Here is a 24,654-nt window from a genome sequence, read left to right on the forward strand (position 1 = left end):
ACAAGACAGTCTTCATAGAATACATGCCTTTGGTTGTTAATGGGTGTATTTTGGCAATATAAGGAAACAGCAAATACATAACAAAACATTATCAACTTGATGTGTACAGCATCTAATACAAAACAACTAAGAAATCCCTCTTTAAACTATGATGCTCCCGCTTACTATAGCGAGATCTTTATACAGAGCATTCTCTCTATCCTCTCCATGGATGAGCATCCCATTACCTGCTTTTATTACAGACATGTGAACAATAACAATATACATAAAAGGTGAAAAAATTTACATTCTAGCATCCTTATCTCTAACAGGCCTAGTTAACACACTAGTTATCTTTGGGATATTTTAGAAGTAGCCATCCCTTAGCTAAATTCTACTTTGTGTAACTTGCTATCTCCTAAGCACTGGTAAGTCCTTTGTATCACCAGTTCTACTTTTCTACATCACAGCTAGTCGTGGAGTGTTACCCAGTACATGAGATGCCCTCCACAAAATTAACTCCAACTGAATCTCCTAAATGTCAAACTGGAAGTGCAGAGCTTCTAGAAGATACTTGAAACTAGGCCTTTATGAATTTGGCAACCTGTCTAGGCCTTGAGAGTTTTCTCTAAGGCCCTGATGTAAAGAGAACAGAGCTCTTTGTCTAAAACCAGGAATATGCTTCGGAGAGCTGGTCATGTTCTGGGGTCAGGGCTTTTGGGAAGGTTTGCTTCAGATCCTGAGAACTCAAGTCTTTCCCCACATGGGGCTGTGGTTATCAGTCCCAATGCCACTGTGGATTTTGTTTATCATGTTCTTGAGACACCCTGCTTTCTTTTTGAGCATCATTGATTAGCCTCCTGAATTTGTGTGTTTCCTTTTAAAACTGTACCCTTTGGTTTACATTAACAAGAGACTTGCTGTTGAATTTGGTGCAAATCTCCAGCCCATGTGAGATTGGTCTGTGCTGAGAGTGGAAGCCAGGGCTGGGAACCACTATGCCTTGTTCCTTCAGCTCACCCTATCCAGTCAGTCAGGCTTCACTAGCCAATCAGAGCCTCCAGCAGACCGATGGGCGGGTTCTTCCGATAGCAAGGCTTCTTGCTCCGCTCCTCTGCTGAGGAAGTAGGAAGTTGTCTCTAGTGTTGTACCTTGTGCTCCATTGTGGGGAGAGCGTGAGTGAGCTCGGCAGCTACACCATGGTGAGCAAGGGACTGTTGTGTCTTGACTGGGTGGAGCAGCCTGATACGGTGATAGGGGGGCCATTGTCCCCAGACTGGGTGGAGCAGCCAGCCATGGGGAGCGAGTGTCTACTTGCAGTCCCCAGGCCGGAGGAGTGGCCGGCCGTGGTGAATGAGGGGCTGCTGTCCCCAGACTGGGTGGAGTGGCTGGATGAGCCTCGGGAGCTGGTGTAATGGGTCCTCCCCCAGCTGGGTGGGAGCCAGTGGCCAGACGCGGAGTTTGGCGTGTTCCTGCCTGGTGCTGCGTGCCCTGCGTGATCATGCGTGGTCCTGCGTGGTCCTTGCAACTCCCTGGGCTGGTGGGGCAGCCTCTGAATAACTTCTCTCCATGGGCTAAGTATGCACAGAGCATTGGAACGGGACTGTGCTTAGAAATATCGTGTTGACATCACTGTAAAATGTTGGTGCCTGTAGTGCTTGTATTGTCTTTATGGAAGACAGATTTGCCAAACTCAGGGAGCCCTAGTCTCTCTAGTATCTTACTCTAGTATCTTATCATCCATGTTTAACATTTAACATTTATGCTAGGATCCATCTAGAGTTAATTTTGTGGACCTTGTAAATGGTATCTCCTTTGTAAAGTAGCACTCCACTGCTAAACTGTGATACAGAAGAGTAGAATTAATGGTAATAGAATTGATGGCATAAGAATTTACCAAATCATATGAGACATTAAGTCACATAAAGCAGAATTTAGCTAAGGAAAAGCTCCCTCCCAAATACCCCAAAGATAAGTAGTATGCTAACCATGCCTGTTAGAAATTAAGTAGCATGGTAAGATGTAAATGTTTGTTCACCAGGATTAATCAGCCATTAAACTCCATTCTCATAACAAAGGAGGTAACCCTGATTTACAACCAGGCAAAATGCCCAACTCTCATCAAAGAACAGGCCTCTAACTTGCTGCTCAAGGGTTTATTTATTTTTTTACAGGGTCACAACCAACATTAAGTCCTGGTGTGCCATAAAGGTATATTAATTCTAGAACAGCTGCATCTCCAGCCTTTTTCAAAAGTGGTTTTAAGTTAAGGTCTCCCATGTTGATTGAGGTGGACTTGAACCATGTCTGTAGCCTCACAGGGAATTGCCCTTGCTGTCCTCCTGACTAACCACCCTAAATCCTTGGATTACAGGTCTGTAGCACCACAGAACTCTAAGTTACCCATTCAAGTCACATAGTGGACTATCCTTTGCAGCAACAAGAAAAGGATTTGTATGTGGAGTATGGCTTCTCCCTTCAGATCAGAAGAGGAGGGACAGTGTACTGTGTACGCTGCAGGGGGAAACAGACTAGATAACAGCTAGATCACAGAATGAAGTTTAAGGCAGTGAGCTGCAGCGGTCTCCATCATAAAGAAGGACCTGGTGGGGCAGCATGAGTGATTGTGTAATTTCCCAGCATGTATTAATTCCTTCCATGTGAATGAAGGCAGACAGAATTTGGGGGTATAAAATTTAGGGAGCATAGCTTGAACTACTGAGTATTCAGTTTTCAGTTAGGAAACTCTCTTATGCAGTTTTGTGCAGCCCTGTATGACACAGATAAGCAGTTAAGTCAGCTCAAAGGTTTGAGACACAGGCAGTTGGCTGTAACTCTGTGTGTCAGCTCACAGCACTCAGTGACTAACATTTTACATGGGACAAAGTCATAAAGTCTCTTTTTAATGGCATTCTCTGTAGCAGGGAAGTGTCTACTCCATTTCAAAGTCAATATAGCTAAGTGTTCTTCCAATTATTTTTATTATTTTAAAAAGTTAATTATTGGTATCATTTTTAAATTTTCATTTTTTAAATTAATTACTGCTCTAATCTCTATTTGTTTCTATTTTCCAATGTTTCCTGGTCACTAGGAGTTTCATTCCATTATTTTCTTAAGTGCTATTTATTTAGTTATTTATTTATTAGTTTGTTTATTTAGATTAGTTTAGAGCAGTGGTTCTCAACCTGAGGTGGTGAAGGCATCCTTTTGGGGGATCAAATGACCCTGTCACAGAAGTCACCTAAGACCACTAGAAAACACAGATATTTATATTACAATTCAAAACAGTAGCAAAATTACAGTTATGAAGTAGCAGTGGAAATAATTTTAGAGTTGGGGTGGTCACCACTGTTATGGTATATTATGTGGGAGGAACCCCAAGGGTATCCCGCGTGTGCTGGCATGCAGGGCAGATGCAGCATTGGGCTGGTGGATGACCCCACTCCATGTGGGCATGGCAGCAGGATGGCAGGTGGACATTCACAACTCAGATGCTACATCTGCGTGTTAATGGTTTATTATAATAGGGATACAAAAAGAAGATAGGAAAGAGGAAGAGAAGAGAGAAAAGAGGGGGTTGAGGGGTGCATACCTCATGGGACTGGAGGGAGAGAGAAAGGGGTAGAGTTTTTCCTTAAGAAGAGGCTTCTACATCAGGACACAGGGTGGCACCAAGGGGCAGGTCAGACTATTAACAAGCACAACATGAGGAACTGTATTAAAGGTTCACACCATTAGGAAGGTTGAGAACCACTGGTTTAGATCAATGTCTCCTGTTACTCAGGCTTGCCTCACACTATGCAGTTGAGAATTGCTTGAATATTTAGTCCTGCCTCTGCTGCCCAGTGCTGGGAAGACAGTCCTGCTACTCATTCTAGGCTGGGCTTTGACTGGTTTGTAAGAAGGAAAAATGGACCAGTTAATGAGTGTCCTCCACCCTCTCTGGCTTTTATTGGGAACTTAAAAATGAAGAGAGACCTGTGTCAGAATTCCATTCACTGACCAACTGTAAAGCAGGTGTAGTCACAGCACAGAAAGGGATGGGCAGGAAGGAGGATTTCCTGCTACGACAGTAGTTGTCATTAGCAGTAAGTAGTGAGGCAATCAATCTCAGATGTTCCATAAATGTTCTGACTGGCCATTTCTCAGTTTCACAGACCAGACAATCAAGAATCTGGATAAAGAACTGAACTTTGGTGAAACCAAATTACTGTAGTTACACTACTTCAACCAAAATAAAAGAACTGGATAAAATGGTGTGGCTTTTCCTAACACATTATTATTTTCAAAGTTTAAGATGTTCGGCCTGAGAGAAATGGCATGAGTAGTACTTGGTGCTCTAATACAAACCCCTAGTCTCTGGATCACATGGCCATAAAGCCTGTTTCTACTTTTTAACATATTTTTTTGGGTTATATTTATATCATTCCCACTATCTCTTTCCTGCCTTCAAGCCCTCCCATAGACCCTTTTGTTTATGCCCAGATAAAGGGGACCCCCAAAAGACCACCATGGAGACCAAATCCCATATGTAAAATCGAAGAGCCTTTATTTCAATCTCAGATCTTGGACTCTCTGTCTGACACAGTGGTGAGAGCAGAGAGCCCTGAGCCCAGGCAGGGTGGAGTTTTTATCATTGCAGAGGTTGGGGTGAGGGAATTTCCAGGGTTCAGGACCCTGATTGGCTGACATGTGTTTAGGGGTCTAGGGAAGGTTTGGAACGTCATATTTCCCCTTAGAGGCAAGCCCTGCCTGCGTGGGGTCAGCTCATGGCTTCTCCTGGATCCTGGTATTGCCTGCCAGTAAGCCTGTCACAGAGGCTGTGTCTGGGCCTCTAAGCCTGTCATGGCAGTTGTGTGGTCAAGCTGTTTGGGGCTCCCCCACACCTTTATTGTCTTCTAATCCATGGCCTCTTTTGGCTTTAACAACAGTTACTGTTTGAATGTGACCTGTGTTTGGCTGCAGGATTGGCAACAGTGAAGCAAAGAGTTGGCTGCCCTGGACATTGAGTGTGTAATGGCATGTGCACACAAAGGAGAGGAACAGGAAGTGCTCTGAGAGAATGAAAGATTCTACTAAAGTACAAATTTCTTAGACTAGAGCCTTGTCTGACCCTAGAGTGGAAGGGCAGAGCTGGGAAGGCCTGTGTTTTCTGAGTCATTCAATCTTTCCTCACCCAGTAGGGTAACTGCTAAAGTCCTGAAGCCCAGCTGGGTGGTCCTAGCTAACGAGGGACTCTGGGAAGGCATTGGAATCAGGAGCACCAGTGGGAGGTAGCTTGCAGGTTCTTTCTAGGATTCTCCTCTAGTTCTGCTATAGGGAGCTCTAATGAAGACCATAAGCCATGCCATGGTGAGTTTGGGGCCACTGTCTCCGGATCAGGAAGAGCAAGTTGGCTGAGCTGTCAGAGGCCTAACTATTGGGACTGGGATGGACCATCAGTCAGACTGTGGTTCTGTTCGTCCATGTGATGACTTGAGCCTTGGCCCTTGACTTCTGAGCCTCCCTGAGGGTGGATTTCCTGGGGAGAGGGAGGTTCTGCCACCCTGGCATAGGAGGCTGTGGTGCCTGTAATATCACCGTCCAGTGTGCACACACAGGCATTGCTTTTGCTATGCAGTGGAAAGACAGATTGGAAAACTGAAGGTCTGGTTTCTAGAAGTTTTGAACATTGCCCTCCACATTCAGGTTTGTCTTATAAATGTTACAGATAGTTTAGAAACTGGTAGAAAGGAGGTGATGGGGATCATCCTTCAGCAATACATGATTAGAATACTTTTAACTTTCTGCTACTGCCAGCCACCATGGTGTGATTCAGGGAAGTTCAGTTCCAGGAGACAAAAGGAGTTTCTGAGTTCTGGAGGTGTCTCAGTTTTTCATGTTTTTGGGCGTGTAAACAGAGCAGATGCCACATCTTGTGCCATAGTCTGTGTGGCAAGAAGCAGACATTAAATTATTCTTCTACATTGTTTTGTGATTGAACATCATTGGGGCTGGTTTTGCCTGAAACCATAAGGGAGCCTGAGGCACTGTAGAGCCCTAGTAGGCTTTGGAGGAAATCACCTCCATTTGAAGAGAGAGCTCTAGAGCATGGAACCCCTCTGGAAGAAATATCAGTAGCTTATCTTTCTCTGGAAGAAAGATCAGAAAGTTAACAGTTTGAGGGTTAGTTTTAGTTAATTTTGTGGGAGTTGTAAAGTCTGTTTATTTAATTTCTATACACATAGAATCTTAGGTAGCTGGGTAACGTAGGTCAAGGTCACACACAGTTTTCCTGCCTGTTTCCTTTAATCTTTTTTTTTTAATGACACTGGTGTTTTGTCTGCCTGTATATCTGTGTGAGGGTGTCAGATCCCTGGAACTGTAGTTACAGACAGTTGTGAGCTGCCATGTGGGTGCTGGGAATTGAACCTGGGTCCTCTAGAAGAACAGCCAATGCTCTTAACCACTTTGCCATCTCTCCAGCCCCTCCTTTGATCTTTTAATTAAAAGTTGGCTATATTTTCATGATTTTGCTCTTGGATTTTTCTCTCCATCCCCTTTATTCTTTCGCAAACATTGTACATATTCTTGATTACTGTAACTTTTGTGGTAAATATATAAAAGTCACATTGTGTCCATGTGTGTACTGTTTTTTTCACATTCCCATTGAGCATTCTGAATGTTTCCACTTGGCATGTTTTTGTAATGAGCTTTGTTGTGATAAATTGTTGCCCATTGTCTTTGGATTGTATTCAGTTTATGGTGCAAATTGACCATATACAACATCTTAATATTGATACATCATGGTCCCAAGAATCTTTTATATACTTTATTCATTTAGGTTTCGTTGTTGTTAATCCGTGAAAAACTTTTAGATTATTGGATAAAAAGTTTTATGGGGCTTGGTAGGTCACTCAGCACAAATTCTTCTTGGGGATGACCTGAGTTCAAATCCCAGCACCCAAATTAGGAGCCTCATAACCACCTGCTTCTCCAGGTCCAGGCGATCTGATATCCTCTTTTCTGGTGTGTCACCTGTACACACATGGAAGATATTCTCTCAGATATACAAACATGTGCATCAAAATGAGGATTAATTTGTTTTCAAAAGTACTTGGACTTATAAAACAGAGCAAAACAAGTTGCTTTAGGTATATAATACAAGTCAAACAATGTTTCATTAAAAGTCTGTTATCTTGCATTTGGTTTGGAAAAGTTTTGCTTTCCTCGCTCTGATGCAGACTTACATCTAATCTTCCATCATAGGAAAGTGATCCTAACTTTTGTGAGCAAGAAGGTAGATATGCATAGTTAATATAACAAAAGTTATATTTTATTATGCTGATGGTCATCACACAAGGTTCACACTCTAAATTCCTAACTGTGCTCCTAAGCCTATTTCCCCAAGGCTGCACATATATATGATATATTTTATCTGAAGTTCAGGTTCAGTCTCTAACAGAAGTCTCTGATTCGAGGGTCAGGATGCTAAGGGAGATGTTCTAGCAGCAAGACTGATCAAGGTGATGTCTCTCCACATGTCAAGAGCAGAGCATCGCTCTTGGTCTCTGCTTATATACTGTCCAGTGGATGTCATGGGGTTCCAGGACTGTGTCTGGTTATCTGGAGTGAGTGATATCACAAGGTTCTGGTTATCAGGTACACTTGGGTGTAATCAGGTTCCCGACTAAGCTGTTTTTACATGTCTAAAAGACTTTTTTTAATTTTTACTATGCTCATTACACTCCATCCGTTGGTCCTTGAGGCATAAACAATGCCAATGCAGACCACATATAAGAATTATTAACAATTTCATAGCAATTTGCAAATTTGGGCCACAACAGAAAAAGGAAAAAGCATACAACATATACTCTAATTACTAATAGACAAACAAATGCAGGAAAATAAATCTCAGGGACTATAACATACAATTATTAAGCAAAATGGTTGAAACAATATAAATCACAGGATATTGTTGTGATCCCCCTGGCATATATATATTTTCCCAAATTTATATTTTCTCAGGTTTAATATACCCCAAGTTGAAAACACATTTAGAAATAAAAGAAAATGCAGTCACTTTCAAATAAAAATGTTGTAAAAGGGGCATAGTAAGGTTGGAGCTATAGGACTCTGAGCTAAGCCAATCATTGTAGAACATCACTAACCTGATCAGTGTCAAATAGGAGAATGTGGTTCATGGCCATAGGAGAAGTTTTCTTCTTTTATTGATGAAAAGAGCAACTAAGAATCCAGTACTCTTTATAATTAGCTTCCAGTGATATTTCTCAGTTGTTTGTATGTTAACATTATGAAGAACAAATGATGAATATAAAGCATTAGGAAGTCTGGTGAGTCTCCGGAGCCATCCATCTCTGGTCTATGACCAATGTATACAGACCCGGTCTTTTGGTAAAAATGGCAGTGACATGTGGGGCTGAACCAAAAATCTGGAATACAATATTCTTGGCCTGAGTATCATCATGGAGACAAATTTCCTGAAGAAGTTTCTTTAATTACGACTTGTACAAGTGTGTCTGTCAGAATCATATATAGGTGGTTTGTTCCTTCTGGTGTAATAGTTTCCGGAGCACGTTGTCATAGTTCCTTCTAAAATGAAGTTTATTAAACAAGGCCAAAATAATCATAAGGAATTGTATGCCAAAAGGGCAACATGATGTATACAAAAAGCCAAAAGCTCTCCTTTATCCAGTGGAGTAAGTTCTATGTGGGGAAGCAAGTATACTCAAATCTAAATATCCTACCATTCACATCAAATAAATAGCAATTTTTAAACTTGGTAACTTTATGGGTATAGGCAACAGTGTCTGCTTTGAGTAGAGCTGATAAACGTAGGACTCTGTCTGTCCCACTATCCCTAGTAATCTTATAACCATTGACTGTAATTGTGGCATGTTAAAGGAAGAACAGTGGAAATGCTGTTAATGGCTTCCTAGCCTTTCTTAGCAAGTCATCAGGTTCAGGTTCATTATTATATAGGGTACCTGAGTCAAAAACATGTCTCTGTTCCAGGGTTAGGCTGGAGATCTTAGACGTGCTTACCTGTCCTGAGAAAGGAGCTGTAACTTAGAACTTTTGACTGGACATGAGCCTAGTGGTGCTTTAATTGCTTACATTTTTTTTACTTTCATTCATAAGTGAACTCATAAGTACTTGTTGGCTGTTGTTTCCTTTTCATGTGCATCCTTGTTGATTAGTTCCATTTGCAAGCAGTTTGTTAGTCATTTTCCTCACTTAGTCATTTGCTAAATTATGCTTCACTTTGTAACTCACTTCCACCATGTATATGCCTTCTCCAGGAATAAAACAGATACCAAAATCCATTCTTTCATAGTCCTTTACAACAAGAATGAGACATACCATAAAATAATCTTTTTTTATTCAGAATTTGGTTTTTAGTATAGAACTTGCTAGAATGGCTCTTTATATTATAGACCAGGCTAGCCCAAACTCACTGAGACTCACCTGATTATTATAAAATCACTTTTTATTCTAGGACTCAGTATACTCAGTATATCTTTGAAGTTTAGTGTGCATGTGTATGAAATATATGCTTTTTTTTTTTTTGGTCTTTCTTTGTCTTTTTTTTTTTTTTTGTCTTTTTCTTTGTCTTTCTTTGAGACAGGCCCCACTGCCTCAGCCTCCTGAGTTATGAGATTAAAGGAATGATCCACAGTTTCTGAATCTGTTTTTGTTTTCATTGTGTTCAAAAACAAAACTAAGTCTTAAGAGGATCCTTACAATTTTAAAAACTTAAACAAGAAACTTAAGAATGGTACAAATAGTATAGGAGAGAAGGCTGTGGTGTCTTTGTAGGGATTCCATGAAACTGTTCACAGAACTTCAGTCTTAGAATATCCATTCCTATCCTCAGAATTAATGTGAAGAGGTATATTTAGATAATGTGGTAGAGGACATTTTTTTAATGTTGAGCAGTATCTCAATTGCATATTTACTAGTTCCTAAATTTGTGGTACTTTAGTAAATTACATATTTCTTTACTTCAAATTAGAAAATGTTTTTAGTAGATAGGAAAACTGCTTGTTTTAGAGAATAAGTATTGCTTCTAAGGATTTTTAAGTTTCTAGCTATATGATGTTTTTTATTCCATCAGTTCTGGAAATGTGTTCTCATGTTCTAATATATTCACTGGATATGTTGAGAATGCCTCATCAGAAAATCTGAAATCCTGTCAAAATGTTGAAAAGCCTTATGAATGGTACAAGCTTAGCTGGTCAAGTCTAAAGAGACACCCCAGCATCAAAGGTATTGGAAACTTTTTTGTAACACACTAACATTTTGGAGCATTACTCAGTATTGCTCACTGGAAATAATTTAAGTTTTCTAGATACAATTTAATAATGCTTGCATCATTTTATAATAGTATTCAGTGTGGCCTTATGCTCATTGGGATACATTTAAACAGGGTTTAGAAAACTGCTGAGATACACTTGACCCTAATGTTGACATTGAAAAGTAACATAAATAGTATCCCTATTATTACAAGTTTACAATGAAGGAAATAAAATGGGAGACTATTGATAGGTGAGTCTGGAATTTCTCTCTTTGCTGATAAGTTCTAAACTCAGAAATGAGACAAACTGAAAACTTATTTGGTAGTGTTTAATAATAATGGATAAATTAGTTTAAAACTCTTATAATACGTTCGTTAAACTTTCCTCAGCAGTTAGTTTTTACCTAACTAATTTGTAATGTCAAATTTAGGACTGTGAACATTATACTACAGTATACATGTATAGCTGCTGGCCAGGTTATTACTTGGTAGTGTTTTCTATTTAAACAGGTGTCTCAACTTTAAATCATACCAAAAGTTTCTCTGGGAAGAAGCCACCTTCCCTCTTCTTAGGATGAAGCTTCTTTATTATGTTTTTAATAATTGAGGTTGAAAATTTGGTACAGAATTTAATATATTAATATTTGTATTTCAATAATTTGATTAACTAATAAGTACTTTTGGTCTAGTGCAAAGAGAAATATTTTTCTTTCTTTAAAAATAACCTAGCTTTAAAACAACACCGACAGCAAATAGCCAAACTAGAAACACATGAACTATGAACCAATAGCTGAGGAGCCCCCAACTGGATCAGGCCCTCTGGATGAGTGAGACAGTCGATTGGCTTGAACTGTTTGGGAGGCACCCAGGCAGTGGAACCGGGACCTGTCCTTAGTGCAAGAGCTGGCTGTTTGGAACCTGGGGCCTATGCAGGGACACTTGGCTCAGCCTGGGAGGAGGGGACTGGATCTGCCTGGAATAAATCTACCAGGTTGAGCTGAATCCCCAGGGGAGTCCTTGCCCTGGAGGAGATGGGAATTGGGGGGTTGGCTGGGGGAAGAAGACGGGGTGGGGCGGGAGGAGAGAGGACAGGGGAATCCGTGGCTGATATGTAAAATTAAATCAAATTATAAAAGAAAAAAAAAAAAAACACCGGGCAGTGGTGGCTCACGCCTTTAATCCCAGCACTCGGGAGGCAGAGCCAGGCGGATCTCTGTGAGTTCGAGGCCAGCCTGGGCTACCAAGTGAGTCCCAGGAAAGGCGCAAAGCTACACAGAGAAACCCTGTCTCGAAAAATCAAAAAGAAAAAAAAACACTGACAGAATTACATTCGTTAAATCTTTTCAGGTGAGTTTAAAAAAAACACAGCAAATATTTTGTGATCAACAGAATGAGGTTTAAATATAAGGAGTCTGATTTTATTTTCAATTTTCGTTTTTGTTGACACAGGGTTTCATTGGAGTAGCCTTATCCAGTCTTGATCTTCCTGCCTCAGCATCCCTAGTTACTTTTTTAAAAATTGTATTCATATATTTGTGTATAGGGGACGTGTGGAGGTCAGAAGTTTTCTCTCTCCAATCATGTGGTGCTTGGAGATCAAACTCTGGTCTGGCTTGGTAGCAAGCCTCTCTACCCAGCTTTTTCACCAACTGCTCAGTAATGCTTTTATTTTTTTATCTTTTTGAAATAGTGCACCATGCTGTGGATTCCTGATCCTCCTGCCTACACTTTTGAAGTGCTGGAGTATATCCACAATCTGAATTTTTAATGTTTCAACTCTGGTACTTTTCCTTAATTTTAGAAAACACCTAGGCATGCACATGGTCTAAGCATGTGTGCTTATAAATTTTGATATTTGAACAATAATAACAAGACATTTGTCTTATAGCTTTTTGTCAAGCCATTATTTTTACATTTCTGGTTTTTTTGTTTTTGTTTTTGTTTTTGTTTTTCGTGAAATAGCTGTTGAGTATAATTTTATTGAATTTCTATTTTATAATACAAACATTTGGATGGTCCACTTTGACTGTTGGACCACTTCAGTCTCCTGTCCACATTTAAAGTCAGTCTTAAACTAATTTCTGTTTAGCTAGATTAAAAATAGTGTAATGTACTTAGGGCTTCTGCTCAATGAATTACAGAAATTCTGGTAATAGCTTTGCTGTTTAAGTCTCCCATCTGCCTAAGTGGCTAGACTTGCAGTTTCCTTTTCTATGATATTTTGTTTGTATTCTGACAAGTAAAGCTTACCTGGAGATCAGAGGGTGGAGCTAGCCACTAGTTAACCATAGAGGCCAGGCAGTAGTGGCACATACCTTTAATCCCAGCACTTGGAAGGAGGAATCAGGAAGATCAGGAATTCAAGGCCACCCTGAGCTACACAAGCTTGAACCAGTCTAAAAGAAATAGAGCCAGGGAGTTGTGGTACATACCTTTAATCCTAGCACATGGGAGGCTTATGCTTTTTATCCCAACATTTGGGAGTCTCACGATTTTTTGATCCCAGACTTAGGAGGCTCATGCCTTTAATCCCAATACTAGGGAGGTGGAGACAGGAATATAAGGCAGGTGGAGATAGGATGGCCTCCTATTCGGTCTGAGATTTCATAGAGGTAAGAAGTCTCTCTGGTGGCTGGCTCTCTGCTTCTCTGATCTTTCAGCTTTCACCCTCAATATCTAACTCTGGGTTTTTATTGTTAAGACCAATAAGGATCACACTTCAGTCTCCTGTCCATATTTAAATTGTTCAAAGTGTAACCTGGTGCATGAACCTAAAAGAAACTTAAGGATGACAGCATATGTGGAATGCAAAATCTGTCCTAGGCTAGCTCCATTGTGAGTAGCATTAGCTATTGATGGGTGCATGCTATCATTAAAGAGATTTTTCTTTATGAATCTCTTAACTGTGTGAGGTGATTTCTCCCTGGGAAGGCATATTAATTGTAGAACAGCTGCACCTCTAGCCTCTTAGAAAAATGCTTCTGAGACAAGCTCTCATGTTGATTCAGGTGGTATTAATTACAGTCAGTTGCTCTCCAGGGAAATAACTTTGTTGTCATCTATATTACACCCCCAAAATTCTTAAATACTGTACCACCTCAGAGTTTTAAGATTATGCATTTGAGTAATGTATCTATTACAATAGTAACTATCTATTTCAGTCACAGGAAAAGAATTTACATATGGAGCATTGCTTCTGCCTTCAGACCAGAATAGAAGGAATAGTTTAGTGTGTACACCACGGGGAAAACAGGGTAGACAATCAGCTGCTGGAGTCACCATTATGAAAAAGGACCTGATTGTGGCAGGGTCATTGATTTTGTAATATCCCGGCATGTATTACTTCATGTCATGTGAATGAATGCAGACCAGATTGGTGGATATTCAATATGAGAAGATAGCTTGAGCCAATGAATATTGAATTTCCAATAGCAGAACTTTCCTATGTATATATGTTCAATCATACTTGACAAAGTTAAGTTAGCTCAGTGGTTTGAGATACAGGCCATTGATTGTAACTCTGTGTGTCAGGCTATGGATCTCAGAAGCCAACATGCACATATGGGCAATATCATATCAGTCTCTTATTAATGATATTCTCTCTACTATGGAATTTTTCAAATTCAATATAGCTAAGTTTTTTAATCTTAAAAATGAATTATTTTTAAAGTGAATTATTTTTAAAAGTGAATTATTGGTTATAATTTTTAAATTTTAAAATTCATTTTCCTTGAACACATTACTTCTCTAATCTCTGTTTCTGTTCTCCAATGTTTTTTGGTCATTAAGGATTTCATTCCTTGTTTTCTCAAGTGCTATTGATTTATTCATTTCTGTTTAGAGCATTGCCTCTTCTAGGCCAAGCTTGTCTTAAACAATGTAATTGAGAATTGCTTTGAACACCTAAACCTGCCTCTGCTGTCCAGTGCTAGGAAGACAGTCCTGCAACTCCTTCAAAGTTGGGCATTGACTGATCATTGAGAAGGAAAAATTGACCCGTTAATGAGTGTCTTCCAATACATCTGGCTTTTATTATGGATTTCCAAATGAAGAGGGACCTGTGCATGAATTAAGTTTATTGACCAACTTTGAAGCTGGTATTGTTACAGTGCAGGAAGGGAGGAGCAGGAAAGAGGGTGAGAGGTTTTCTACTTTGACAATAGTTGCAATCTGCAATGGGGAATTGAGTAATCAATTTTAGATGCTCCATAATTCTCCTGACTGGCCATTTCTTGGGATCCATAGACCAGAGCAATCAAGAATCAGAATAAAGAACTGAACTTATCTTAAAACCAAATTACTATAGTTACTCTAGTTCAACCAAAATAGAAGATATGGGTAAAATGCTGTGACCCTGCTTAACAAGACTGTTATTTTCCTGGTTTAAGATGTAGAGCCTGAGAGAAAGATATAAGTAATCCTTTGTGTGCTCTCATTATATATTCCTAGTGATGAGCATGTGGCCATAAAGCCTGTTTCAACTTTTAAAAATTATTTTTTCAAATATAACGACGTGGTATCCACAGTCTCTTTGCTACCTCCAAGCCTTACTGTGACCCCTCATTCTTTTCTAATTCATGGCCTGTTTTTGCTTTAACAACAGTTGCATGGTAACAGCAGTTATTGCTTGAGTGTGACCTATGTTTGGCTGCTGGGCTTAACCAGCTATGAAACCAAGGGCTGGCTGAACTGCACCTTTAGTGCAATAGAAGGGGCATACGAGGGCCTCTGCGTCTCGGAAGAGTAACAGGAAGTGCTTTGAGAGACTGGCAGAATTTCTACTAAAATACAAATTTCCTAGACCAGGGCCCTTTCTACCCCTAGGGCAGAAGGGAAGACCTGAGAGATCACTGCTCACTCAGTAGGGGAGCTGCTAATGTCCTGAGGCCCAGCTGGGTTGCCCTAGCTAATGAGGCATTCTAGAAAGATTTAGCAATCAGGAATACCAGTGGGAGTTAGCTTTCAGGTTCTTCCCAGGAATCTCTGCTTCTGCTATAGGTAGCTGTGAGGGAGACCACAAGCCATGTCATGGTGAGTGTGGGGCCACTGTCCCCGGACAAGGAAAAACAAGTCTGCTAAACTGTCAGAGGTGCTGGGGCTGGGATGAACCACGAGCCATCATGTGGTTCTGTTGATTGATACATGCAGTGACCAACCGGTGCAGTGGCCCTTGGCCTCTGAACTTCCCTGTTGTATAGATTCCCTTGTGAGGAAGAGGTTCTGCTGGCTATACATATAGAATCTTAGGTAGTTGGGTAACATTGGTTAAGATCACACTTTTCCTGGCTGAATTTCTTTGGTCTTATGATTAAAAGTTGACTGTAGCTGGGTGGTGATGGCGCATGCCTTTAATCCCAGCACTCAGGAGGCAGAGCCAGGCAGATCTCTGTGAGTTCGAAGCCAGCCTGGTCTACAGAGCGAGATCCAGGACAGGCACCAAAACTACACAGAGAAACACTGTCTCAAAAAAAAAAAAAAAAGATTGACTGTATTTTACTGCTTTTTTTCTTGGCTTTTTCTCTCCATCCCTTTATTCTTTCACAAATATTATGCACATTGTTGATTGTTGTAGCTTTGTGGTAAGTATAGAAGTCACATTGTATTCATATGTGAACTGTTTTTTCACAACCCCATTGAGCATTCTGAGTGTTTCTACTTTGTAGCTTTGTAATCAGCTTTCCTGTTATAAATTGTTGGAAATTTCCTTTGATTGTATTTAATTCATGCTGCAAGTTTAACCATTCACAACATCTTAATATTCTTGCATCATGTTCCCAAGGACCACTTATTTACTTCTTTATTTAGGTTATGTTGTTGTTGTTAATCTGCAAAAGACATTTAGTTTATTGGATATAAATATTATGGTACTGAGCATGCTGCTCAGTGCAAATTCTTCTTGGGGATGATCTGAGTTCAGATTCCTACACCCAAATTAGGGGGCTTATAACCACCTGCTTCTCCAAATCAAGAGGATCCGACAACCTCTTCTCTGGTGTGTCACCTGCACAAAGGGAAGAATTTTTCTCTCACACACAAACATACACAAAACAATGGGGATAAGCTTGTTTTCAAAATTTCTTGTGATTTATAAAACAATAAGAACAAAACAAGTTGCTTTAGGTATATACTAGAAACTATACACTGTTTCTTTAAAAATCTGTCACCTTCCTTTTGATTTTGAAAGTTTTCATTTCCTCACTCTAATACAGACTTACATCCAATCATTAATCATAGTAAACAAAATGGTTTTCAAGTGATACTAACAAACATCCTTTTCTTTATTATGAGAAAATGAGATCCTTTTGTAGTCAAATCTATTTTCTATAATGTTAAATAGAAACAGAAAGCTTCAAGGGAAACGCTCCATTTGAACAGCCCTCCCTGAACAACCAATTTTCCATTATTAGCAAAGGAGATAGCTAGAATGCACAGGGTGAGTGTTGGCCAGTGATTTCTTGGATTTGGATTTTAAGTAGAATCTTGTAGTTCTTGTTTAAAGGACCTTGATATATTTGTAGGTATGTCTTTGTGTTTCATTTTGTCAGTGGTTGTAGAGAAAATGGACCAGCTAAAGAAACCCACCCTGACCCTGGAACTCAGAACCAGTAAAAGAAACACAGCCTAAATCTGGGACACCAGCCAGTGAAAGAACACTTTATCCCAAAACCCAAAACCCAAGAAACATGCCTTGACTCTGAAACTAGTGCCAAAGAAACACACTTCTTCCCTAGAATCAGAACCAGTGAAAGAAATATGTTCTGACCTTAGAAAAGCTAAGAAAGGCCAGTGCAAGAAACAGTTTGGCTCTGAAATCAGGGCCATCTTTGCCCCTGACCAATGAAACTAACCAATCCCTGAACAGAAAATCTCCCTGGAGAAACTCTGCCCATAAGAAACCCTGTGTAACCACCCTGCCTGTTCAGTTGTTGGCTGTTCTTCTCCACCCTGGTAGAGGCAGCCACTGTCCTAGACTCCTCCTTCCCAAATAAATATCTTAAAAGAGTCTTAGGTATGAAGATCTTCATTCGATGGCACAGGGAAGAAGAACCTTGCTAAGATGTCCCTTAGGGGACTGAGCAGAAAAAAAACCATGCAGAGAAGTTCCCTTAGGGACTTCTGCAAGGCAGAGCTGAACAAAAGAACCTTATTTCTTAGGGGACTGGGCAAGGGGGAGCAGAAAAAGTAACAACTTTTCAATGGAGGAGATTGCTGCTTTTCTGCAGGGGTTTCCCCTTTACCAGAGTGAAGCCAAAGAAGCAATATCTTGCTTGGTCCAGAGAAGGAGCAGAGCTCTGCTGGGAAGCCCCCTTAAGTGGGGTCTGAGCAAAACTCGGCTGTAGTGGCTCTCCAGGAGAGGAGCAGGATTGCTATATCCTGTGGGGAGACCATCCCCCACTGTACCACAACTCAGATTACAGCCTGACTCCCCAGACAGTAAGGATACCTTTTCCTCCAGAGCTGAGCTGTCCCATTGCAGCTCCAGCCACCACAGCTGTCCTAGCAGTTCAAGATACAGCCTGACTCCCCAGGCAGTCAGGATACCTTACTGCCACCCCGCCCCCAGAGTTGTAATACTCTCTTACAGTGGTGCCACTTGATAGGTTTTTCACCCCATAAGCCTTTCCACCGATGCAGCAATCCAAATCAGACCAAATTAGGAAAAGCCCCAGTTTAATGGGTAAAGCATTCCCAGGTGATTCTCTGGCCCCACAGAGACCACAAAACTGCGTGTCTGTTTTCTGGGCTGCAGCTTATATACCCTCTGGGAGTGGTCTTGAGCCTCTCTGTGGGAGGAGCTGTGTTTGGCAGGCTTTAAAGGGGCAGGTTTGGGGAGAGAGATGGGGGAGGGGAGTGGAAGTGGATCTTCCACCAGAACATTCCAGACTCTTTGGGTATATGGATGCCAGTGTGCCAAGAGTTGAGGTGGAGCTCCCACCCAAACACCACTTATTTTGTTGATTTTACTAATTATCGTCTAATAATTTTGTTGTTTCTGTAGATAATGGTAGACCTTCACCATTTTTTGTATTCAGAAAATTTACTATATTTTGCTATGATTCCTTGAGTTTTTGTTGGTTTGGAAACTTTCTATGGAGATAGCTTTATTTTCTTGATCTTAGAACCTTGCCTCTCCTCGTTTCTTGGCATATCTTTGTTTTCTAGTTGTTGTTATCTTAATGTTTGGCTTGTTGCTGCTTAAATGATTGATATAGTTAATACTTTGGTTTGGGATTTTTTAAACCTTCTCATATATTATTGTCTGTTTGTATTAATTGGCTCCACCAGTCAACAAGATGCAGCCTAGAATCATCTGAGCTAACATCAGTTGAATGCATGCCCCCATCAGAATGGCTGGTTGCTGTCTGTTAGAAATTGTGTTGATTGATGATTGACATGGGAAGGTTATTCCATTGAGGTTTCCATACCCTAAGCAAGTAGGTCTGAGATGGATAAGAGAGCTAGCTGAGAATGAAACAAGTGACCAAACAAGAGAGAAAGCCAGTAAACAATGTTTCCCTATGGTTTTTGCCTTCAGCCATGACCTTGAGTTCCTATCCTAAAGTGGGTTGTGATCTGTCACTATCAGCCAAATAAACCTGTTCATTACCTGAAATGCTTTTGATTAGAGAATTTAATCACAATCAGAAACAAGCAAGTTAGAACAAAAAGTGGTACACCAAAAGTGATTTTTCTTGCTGCAAAGTATCTGGGAATGTTGATTTTTGGAGGAATGTTAAAGATATCAGGACTCTAGATGGCAAAAAAATCATAGAAAGCTTCACACAGAACTTAATTAGCTGTGTGGTGACATATTGTGCACCCCAATAAAGCTTATCTGGGAAACAGAGGACAGAGCCAGCCACTAGATTAGACATAGAAGCCAGACAGTGGTGCACACACCCTTAATCCTATCGCTCCACACAGAGACAAAGATCCATCTGGACTCCGTGAGTTCAAGGCCACACTGGGAACAGAGCCAGGCATGGTGGCACACACCTTTAATCCCAACACTTGAGATCTCATGCCTTTGCTTGGGAAGCACACACACCTTTAATCCCAGGAAGTAAGATGACAGAGCAGAAAAAGGTATATAAGGTGTGAGAAAACAGGAACTTACTCTCTTTTTTTGGTTTTGCGAGAAAAGATTTCTTCGTGTAGTTTTGGTGCCTGTCCTGGATCTCACTCTGTAGACCAGGCTGGCCTTGAATTTACAGAGATCCACCTGCCTCTGCTCCCCCATCCCCCCCAGTGCTGGGATTAAAGGCGTGCACCACCACTGTCTGGCCAAACTCACTCTCTTTAGACTGAGGGTTTCATAGAGGTAAGAACTACTGGCTGGCTTGTTCTGTTTCTCTGATCTTTCAGCTTTCACCCTAATATCTGTCTCTGGGTTTTTTTGTTTGTTTGTTTTTTATTGTTAATAAGACCATTAAGACCATTTAGCAATTTGTGTTACTTAATCAGCTATTCTTGTAGGACTTGGAATATGGGAGTGTGTAGGTAGAGTTTTCTGTCCCACCAGCCTGTTCCCAAATAACCACACTGAGCCTTATTATTAATTATAAATGTTCAGCTGATAGCTTAGGTTTGTTACTAACTAGCTCTTACAACTTAACCCATATTTCTCATCTATGCTCTACCATGTGGTAGTACACCCTTCTCCCCCACCCCAACAGCATGTTCATTGCCTGCTTCCTCTGTGTCTGGCTGGTAACTCAGCCCTCTGTCTTCCTTTCACTCTTGTTTGTCTGCAAGTCCTGCCTAACTTTTATCTGGCTATTGGACATTAAGCCCTTTATTAAACTGATGAGAGTGACAAATCTTCACAGTGTACAAAAGGATTATTCCATGGCATTTTCCTCTTTTTGTCTAATTAAAAAGGAAGGTTTAACTTTAACAGAGTAAAACTATATATAACAAAACAGTTATCAAGTAAGAATTGCAGTTACAATATCCAGTCCATTTGTATTTGGCAAATTTAGAGAAAATACTCTATTATCTATCTTATCTTTGTGAGTTTAAAATTGTATACTTAATTTACTTTTTATCATAGCTAAGGAAAATTATAAGTTTAGCTATTTAGTCTTTAACTCCATCAAAGACCCCAGAAGGATGTAATATTACCTAATGACAGGAATATCTGGCTGCCTAGACAGTCACCCGAAGTTCCTCTTCAACATTGGGGCATCTGTCTTTGGCCTATAGGCCTACTATATCTGACAGACATTTCTGAGAAGCAGGTAATTTTGAAGGACTGTCCTACCTTGTCTTGGCAAAGTTTGGCAGCTGCTTTCTTTTGAGTCCTCCTAGTCCAGTTTGGACAGTATACTGCCAGCAATTGAGGCAAAGACAGTTTTTTGCTCAGTGACTAGCTTTCGCCATAAAGAAAGCAAATTCCATATGGAGTTTCCTCAATACTAGTCTTCTTTGAAGTGCTGCCAGAAGCGGATATGTCTCACTGTCAAGAAAAGCCCTATGTTATTAAAACATTTTAAATGCCGTATTCTTTGAAGTGTTTGAAGACCATATCTATCTAATTATATCTGTTTAACCTTGAAAATATACATGGCTACAAGTTTGATTATTATAGATGACTAACTACTAACCTGTATTTCTTAATTACACATTACATCTGTAAATGAGTTGCATAAAGCACAATACCTCAAACAAGAGTAGAAACATACATACACTATAACAAAGATAACTTTAAATTTGTATCAATAAACTAAAATCCATACCAATGAAAGACATTTTGAGATTAATGGTTGTTTTTTTGGATTAAAGTAGATAAGTAGATTCAACAATCTAACTTTTTCTATCATTCTTATATCCCCTCCCTTTTTTTTTTTTTTTTTTTTTTTTTTTTTTTTTTTTTGGAAAGAGATCTTTGAATCTAACTCTTTTGTTTAACTTTTTTCTTGACCATGACCAATAGCAACTTGTAACTACCACCACCACCACCCCAATGGGGGGTGCTGACATCTTTGGGGAACCTTGAAAAAAATCTGGATAATGGTTAAGTCTTGGCTGGAGTAGTCTGTGAGGCTGGATGATCTCAACCAGCAGCCTTGAATCTGTTCTGGATGCAGAACTTTGAGAAAATTGCAACAGAGGTGTTTTCAGTTGTTGGATCACCTGGTCCACCCCCCTTTTATTGGTGTCTGGTCCCCTTGCTCTGGAAATACATAAACTTGTAAAGCTAACATACATATCTGCATTAATACAAGTATAGACTGTGCATTGTATACAAGTCAGCTAAAGATTTTTTTGTTTTATGTTTGAGCAGGTAAAATATACATCATGTGGCTTGTAGTTTTTGTAGGTTTATTTTTTATGTTTGTAGCCAGGATTTTCAGGGGATCTTCCTCAATCAGATCTGAACATCTCCAACCTTGAATGAATCTACAACCTTTCGTTTTCTATGGGAAAAAAAAGCATAACCTCTTCCTCAAAACAGCACATCTTTTGACTTCCATTTTGAAGTCAAGACATTTTTAAGCCAGGTAGTGGTGGTGCATGCCTTTAATCCCAGCACTCGGGAGGCAGAGGCAGGCGCATTTCTGTGAGTTCGAGGCCAGCCTGGACTACAGAATAAGTTCCAGGAAAGGTGCAAAGCTACACAGAGAAACCCTGTCTCAGAAGACCAAAAACAAAAAACAAAAAACAAAAGACATTTTTTAAATGTTGAGGTTGGTTTAGTCCAGCAGCCTCCATAATCCAGTGTGTCTTGTCAGCTATCACTTGTTTATCAGCAATCAAAAAATTTAAAGACAACACAGGATCCAGACTGTCCATGTATTTTTCCATCTTTATGTGGCTTTTTTCTTTTATATTACTTTACTCCTGTTTTAAGGACTTTGTTATTTTTAAGCCATCCTTTTTTCTATGACTGTCTATACACTTTTCCTTCTCAAGCTTATGTACATTTTTTTTTTTGTGATATATATTTTTTATTTTACAATACCATTCAGTTCTACATATCAGCCATGGGTTCCCCTATTCTCCCCCCTCCCACGCCCTCCCCTTACCCCCAGCCCACCCTCCATTCCCACCTCCTCCAGGACAAGTCCTCCCCCGAGGACTGTGATCGACTTGGTAAACTCAGTCCAGGGAGGTCCAGTCCCTTCCTCTCAGACTGAGCCAAGTGTCCCTGCATAAGTTCCTGGTTTCAAACAGCCAACTCATGGAATGAGCACAGGACTTGGTCCCACTGCCTAGATGCCTCCCAAACTGATCAAGCCAATCAACTGTCTCACCTATTCAGAGGGCCTGATCCAGCTGGGAGCCCCTCAGTCTTTGGTTCATAGTTCATGTGTTTCCATTCATTTGGCTATTTTTTTTTCAATAATTGAGTAAAACTGAAATTTATTATATGCCACAGTCGTCCTAGGGACCTCCATGCTATATATATAGCCTCTATGGTTCTATGGGTTGTGGTCTGATTGTTCATTTTATATCTAGAATCCACCAATGAGTGAGTACATACCATAACTGTCTTTCTGGGTTTGGGTTACCTCACTCAGGATGATTTTTTCTAGTTCCATCCATTTGCCTGCAAATTTCATGCTTTCATTGTTTTTCTCTGCTGAGTAGTACTCCATTGTGTATATGTACCACATTTTTTTCATCCATTCTTCCGTTGATGGGCATCTAGGTTGTTTCCAGGTTCTGGCTATTACAAATAGTGCTGCTATGAACATAGCTGAGCATGTATCTTTATGGTATGTATCAGCATTCTTTGGGTATATGCCCAAGAGTGGGATGGCTGGGTCTTGAGGTAGTTTGATTCCTAATTTTCTGAGAAACCGCCATACTGATTTCCATAGTGGTTGTACAAGTTTACATTCCCACCAACAGTGGAGGAGTGTTCCCTTTGCTCCACATCCTCTCCAACATTGGTTGTCATTGGTGTTTTTGATCTTAGCCATTCTAACAGGTGTAAGGTGGTATCTCAGAGTCGTTTTGATTTGCATTTCTCTGATGATTAAGGATGTTGAGCATTTCTTTAAATGTCTTTCAGCCATTTGTAGTTCTTGTTTTGTGAATTCTCTGTTTAGCTCTTTAGCCCATTTTTTAATTGGACTGTTCAGAGCTTTGATGTCTAGTTTCTTGAGTTCTTTATATATTGTGGAGATCAATCCTCTGTCAGATGTGGGGTTGGTGAAGATCTTTTCCCAATCTGTTGGCTGTCTTTTTGTCTTATTGACTGTGTCTTTTGCCCTGCAAAAGCTTCTCAGTTTTGAGAGGTCCCATTTATTAATGGTTGTGCTCAGGGTCTGTGCTGTCGGTGTTTTATTTAGGAAATGGTCTCCAGTGCCAATGCGTTCAAGAGTGCTTCCTATCTTCTTTTCTATTAAGTTTAGTGTAACTGGATTTATGTTTAGGTCTTTGATCCACTTGGACTTGAGTTTTGTGCATGGTGACAGATATGGATCTATTTGTAATCTTTTACATATTGACATCCAGTTATGCCAGCACCATTTGTTGAAGATACTTTCTTTGTTCCATTGTATAGTTTTGGCTCCTTTGTCAAAAACCAGGTGTTTATATGTGCATGGATTAATGTCAGGGTCTTCAATTCGATTCCATTGGTCCGTATGTCGGTTTTTATACCAGTACCAAGCTGTTTTTATTACTATAGCTCTATAGTAGAGTTTGAGGTCCGGGATGGTGATGCCTCCAAGGGTTGCTTTATCGTATAGGATTCTTTTAGCTATCCTGGGTCTTTTGTTTTTCCATATAAAGTTGAGTATTTTTCTTTCCAAGTCTGTGAAGAATTGTGTTGGGATTTTGATGGGGATTGCATTGAATCTGTAGATTGCTTTTGGTAAGATTGCCATTTTTACTATGTTAATCCTACCTATCCATGAGCATGGGAGATCCTTCCATTTTCTGATATCTTCTTCAATTTCTTTCTTTAGAGATTTAAAGTTCTTATCAAAAAGGTCTTTCACTTGTTTAGTTAGTGTTATCCCAAGGTATTTTATATTATTTGTGGCTATTGTGAAGGGTGATGTTTCTCTGACTTCTTTCTCAGCCCTTTTATCATTTGTGTATAGGAGGGCTACTGATTTTTTTGAGTTGATCTTGTATCCTGCCACTTTACTGAAGGAGTTTATCAGCTGTAGAAGTTCCCTGGTAGAGTTTTTGGGGTCACTTATGTATACTATCATATCATCTGCAAATAGTGAAAGTTTGACTTCTTCCTTGCCAATTTGTATCCCTTTGATCTCCTTTTGTTGTCTTATTGCTCTAGCTAGAACTTCTAGTACTATATTGAATAAATATGGGGAGAGTGGACAGCCTTGTCTTGTTCCTGAATTTAGTGGTATCGCTTTGAGTTTCTCTCCATTTAATTTGATGTTTGCTGTTGGCTT

At 40.0% G+C, this 24,654-nt stretch overlaps 1 protein-coding gene across 1 annotated transcript in view; it reads left to right on the forward strand.

The window, feature by feature from the left end:
- The first annotated feature begins 1,061 nt into the window (after positions 1-1,061).
- The window catches only part of LOC107399799 (uncharacterized), a 54,249-nt gene continuing 30,656 nt past the window's right edge, over positions 1,062-24,654 (forward strand). The window contains 1 exon segment of the mRNA XM_076553019.1: positions 1,062-1,181. Coding sequence (XP_076409134.1) covers positions 1,179-1,181 — 3 coding nt within the window. The 5' untranslated portion in view covers positions 1,062-1,178.

This window comes from Peromyscus maniculatus, chromosome 17 (assembly GCF_049852395.1).
Source record: "Peromyscus maniculatus bairdii isolate BWxNUB_F1_BW_parent chromosome 17, HU_Pman_BW_mat_3.1, whole genome shotgun sequence".
Taxonomy (NCBI): Eukaryota; Metazoa; Chordata; class Mammalia; order Rodentia; family Cricetidae; genus Peromyscus; species Peromyscus maniculatus.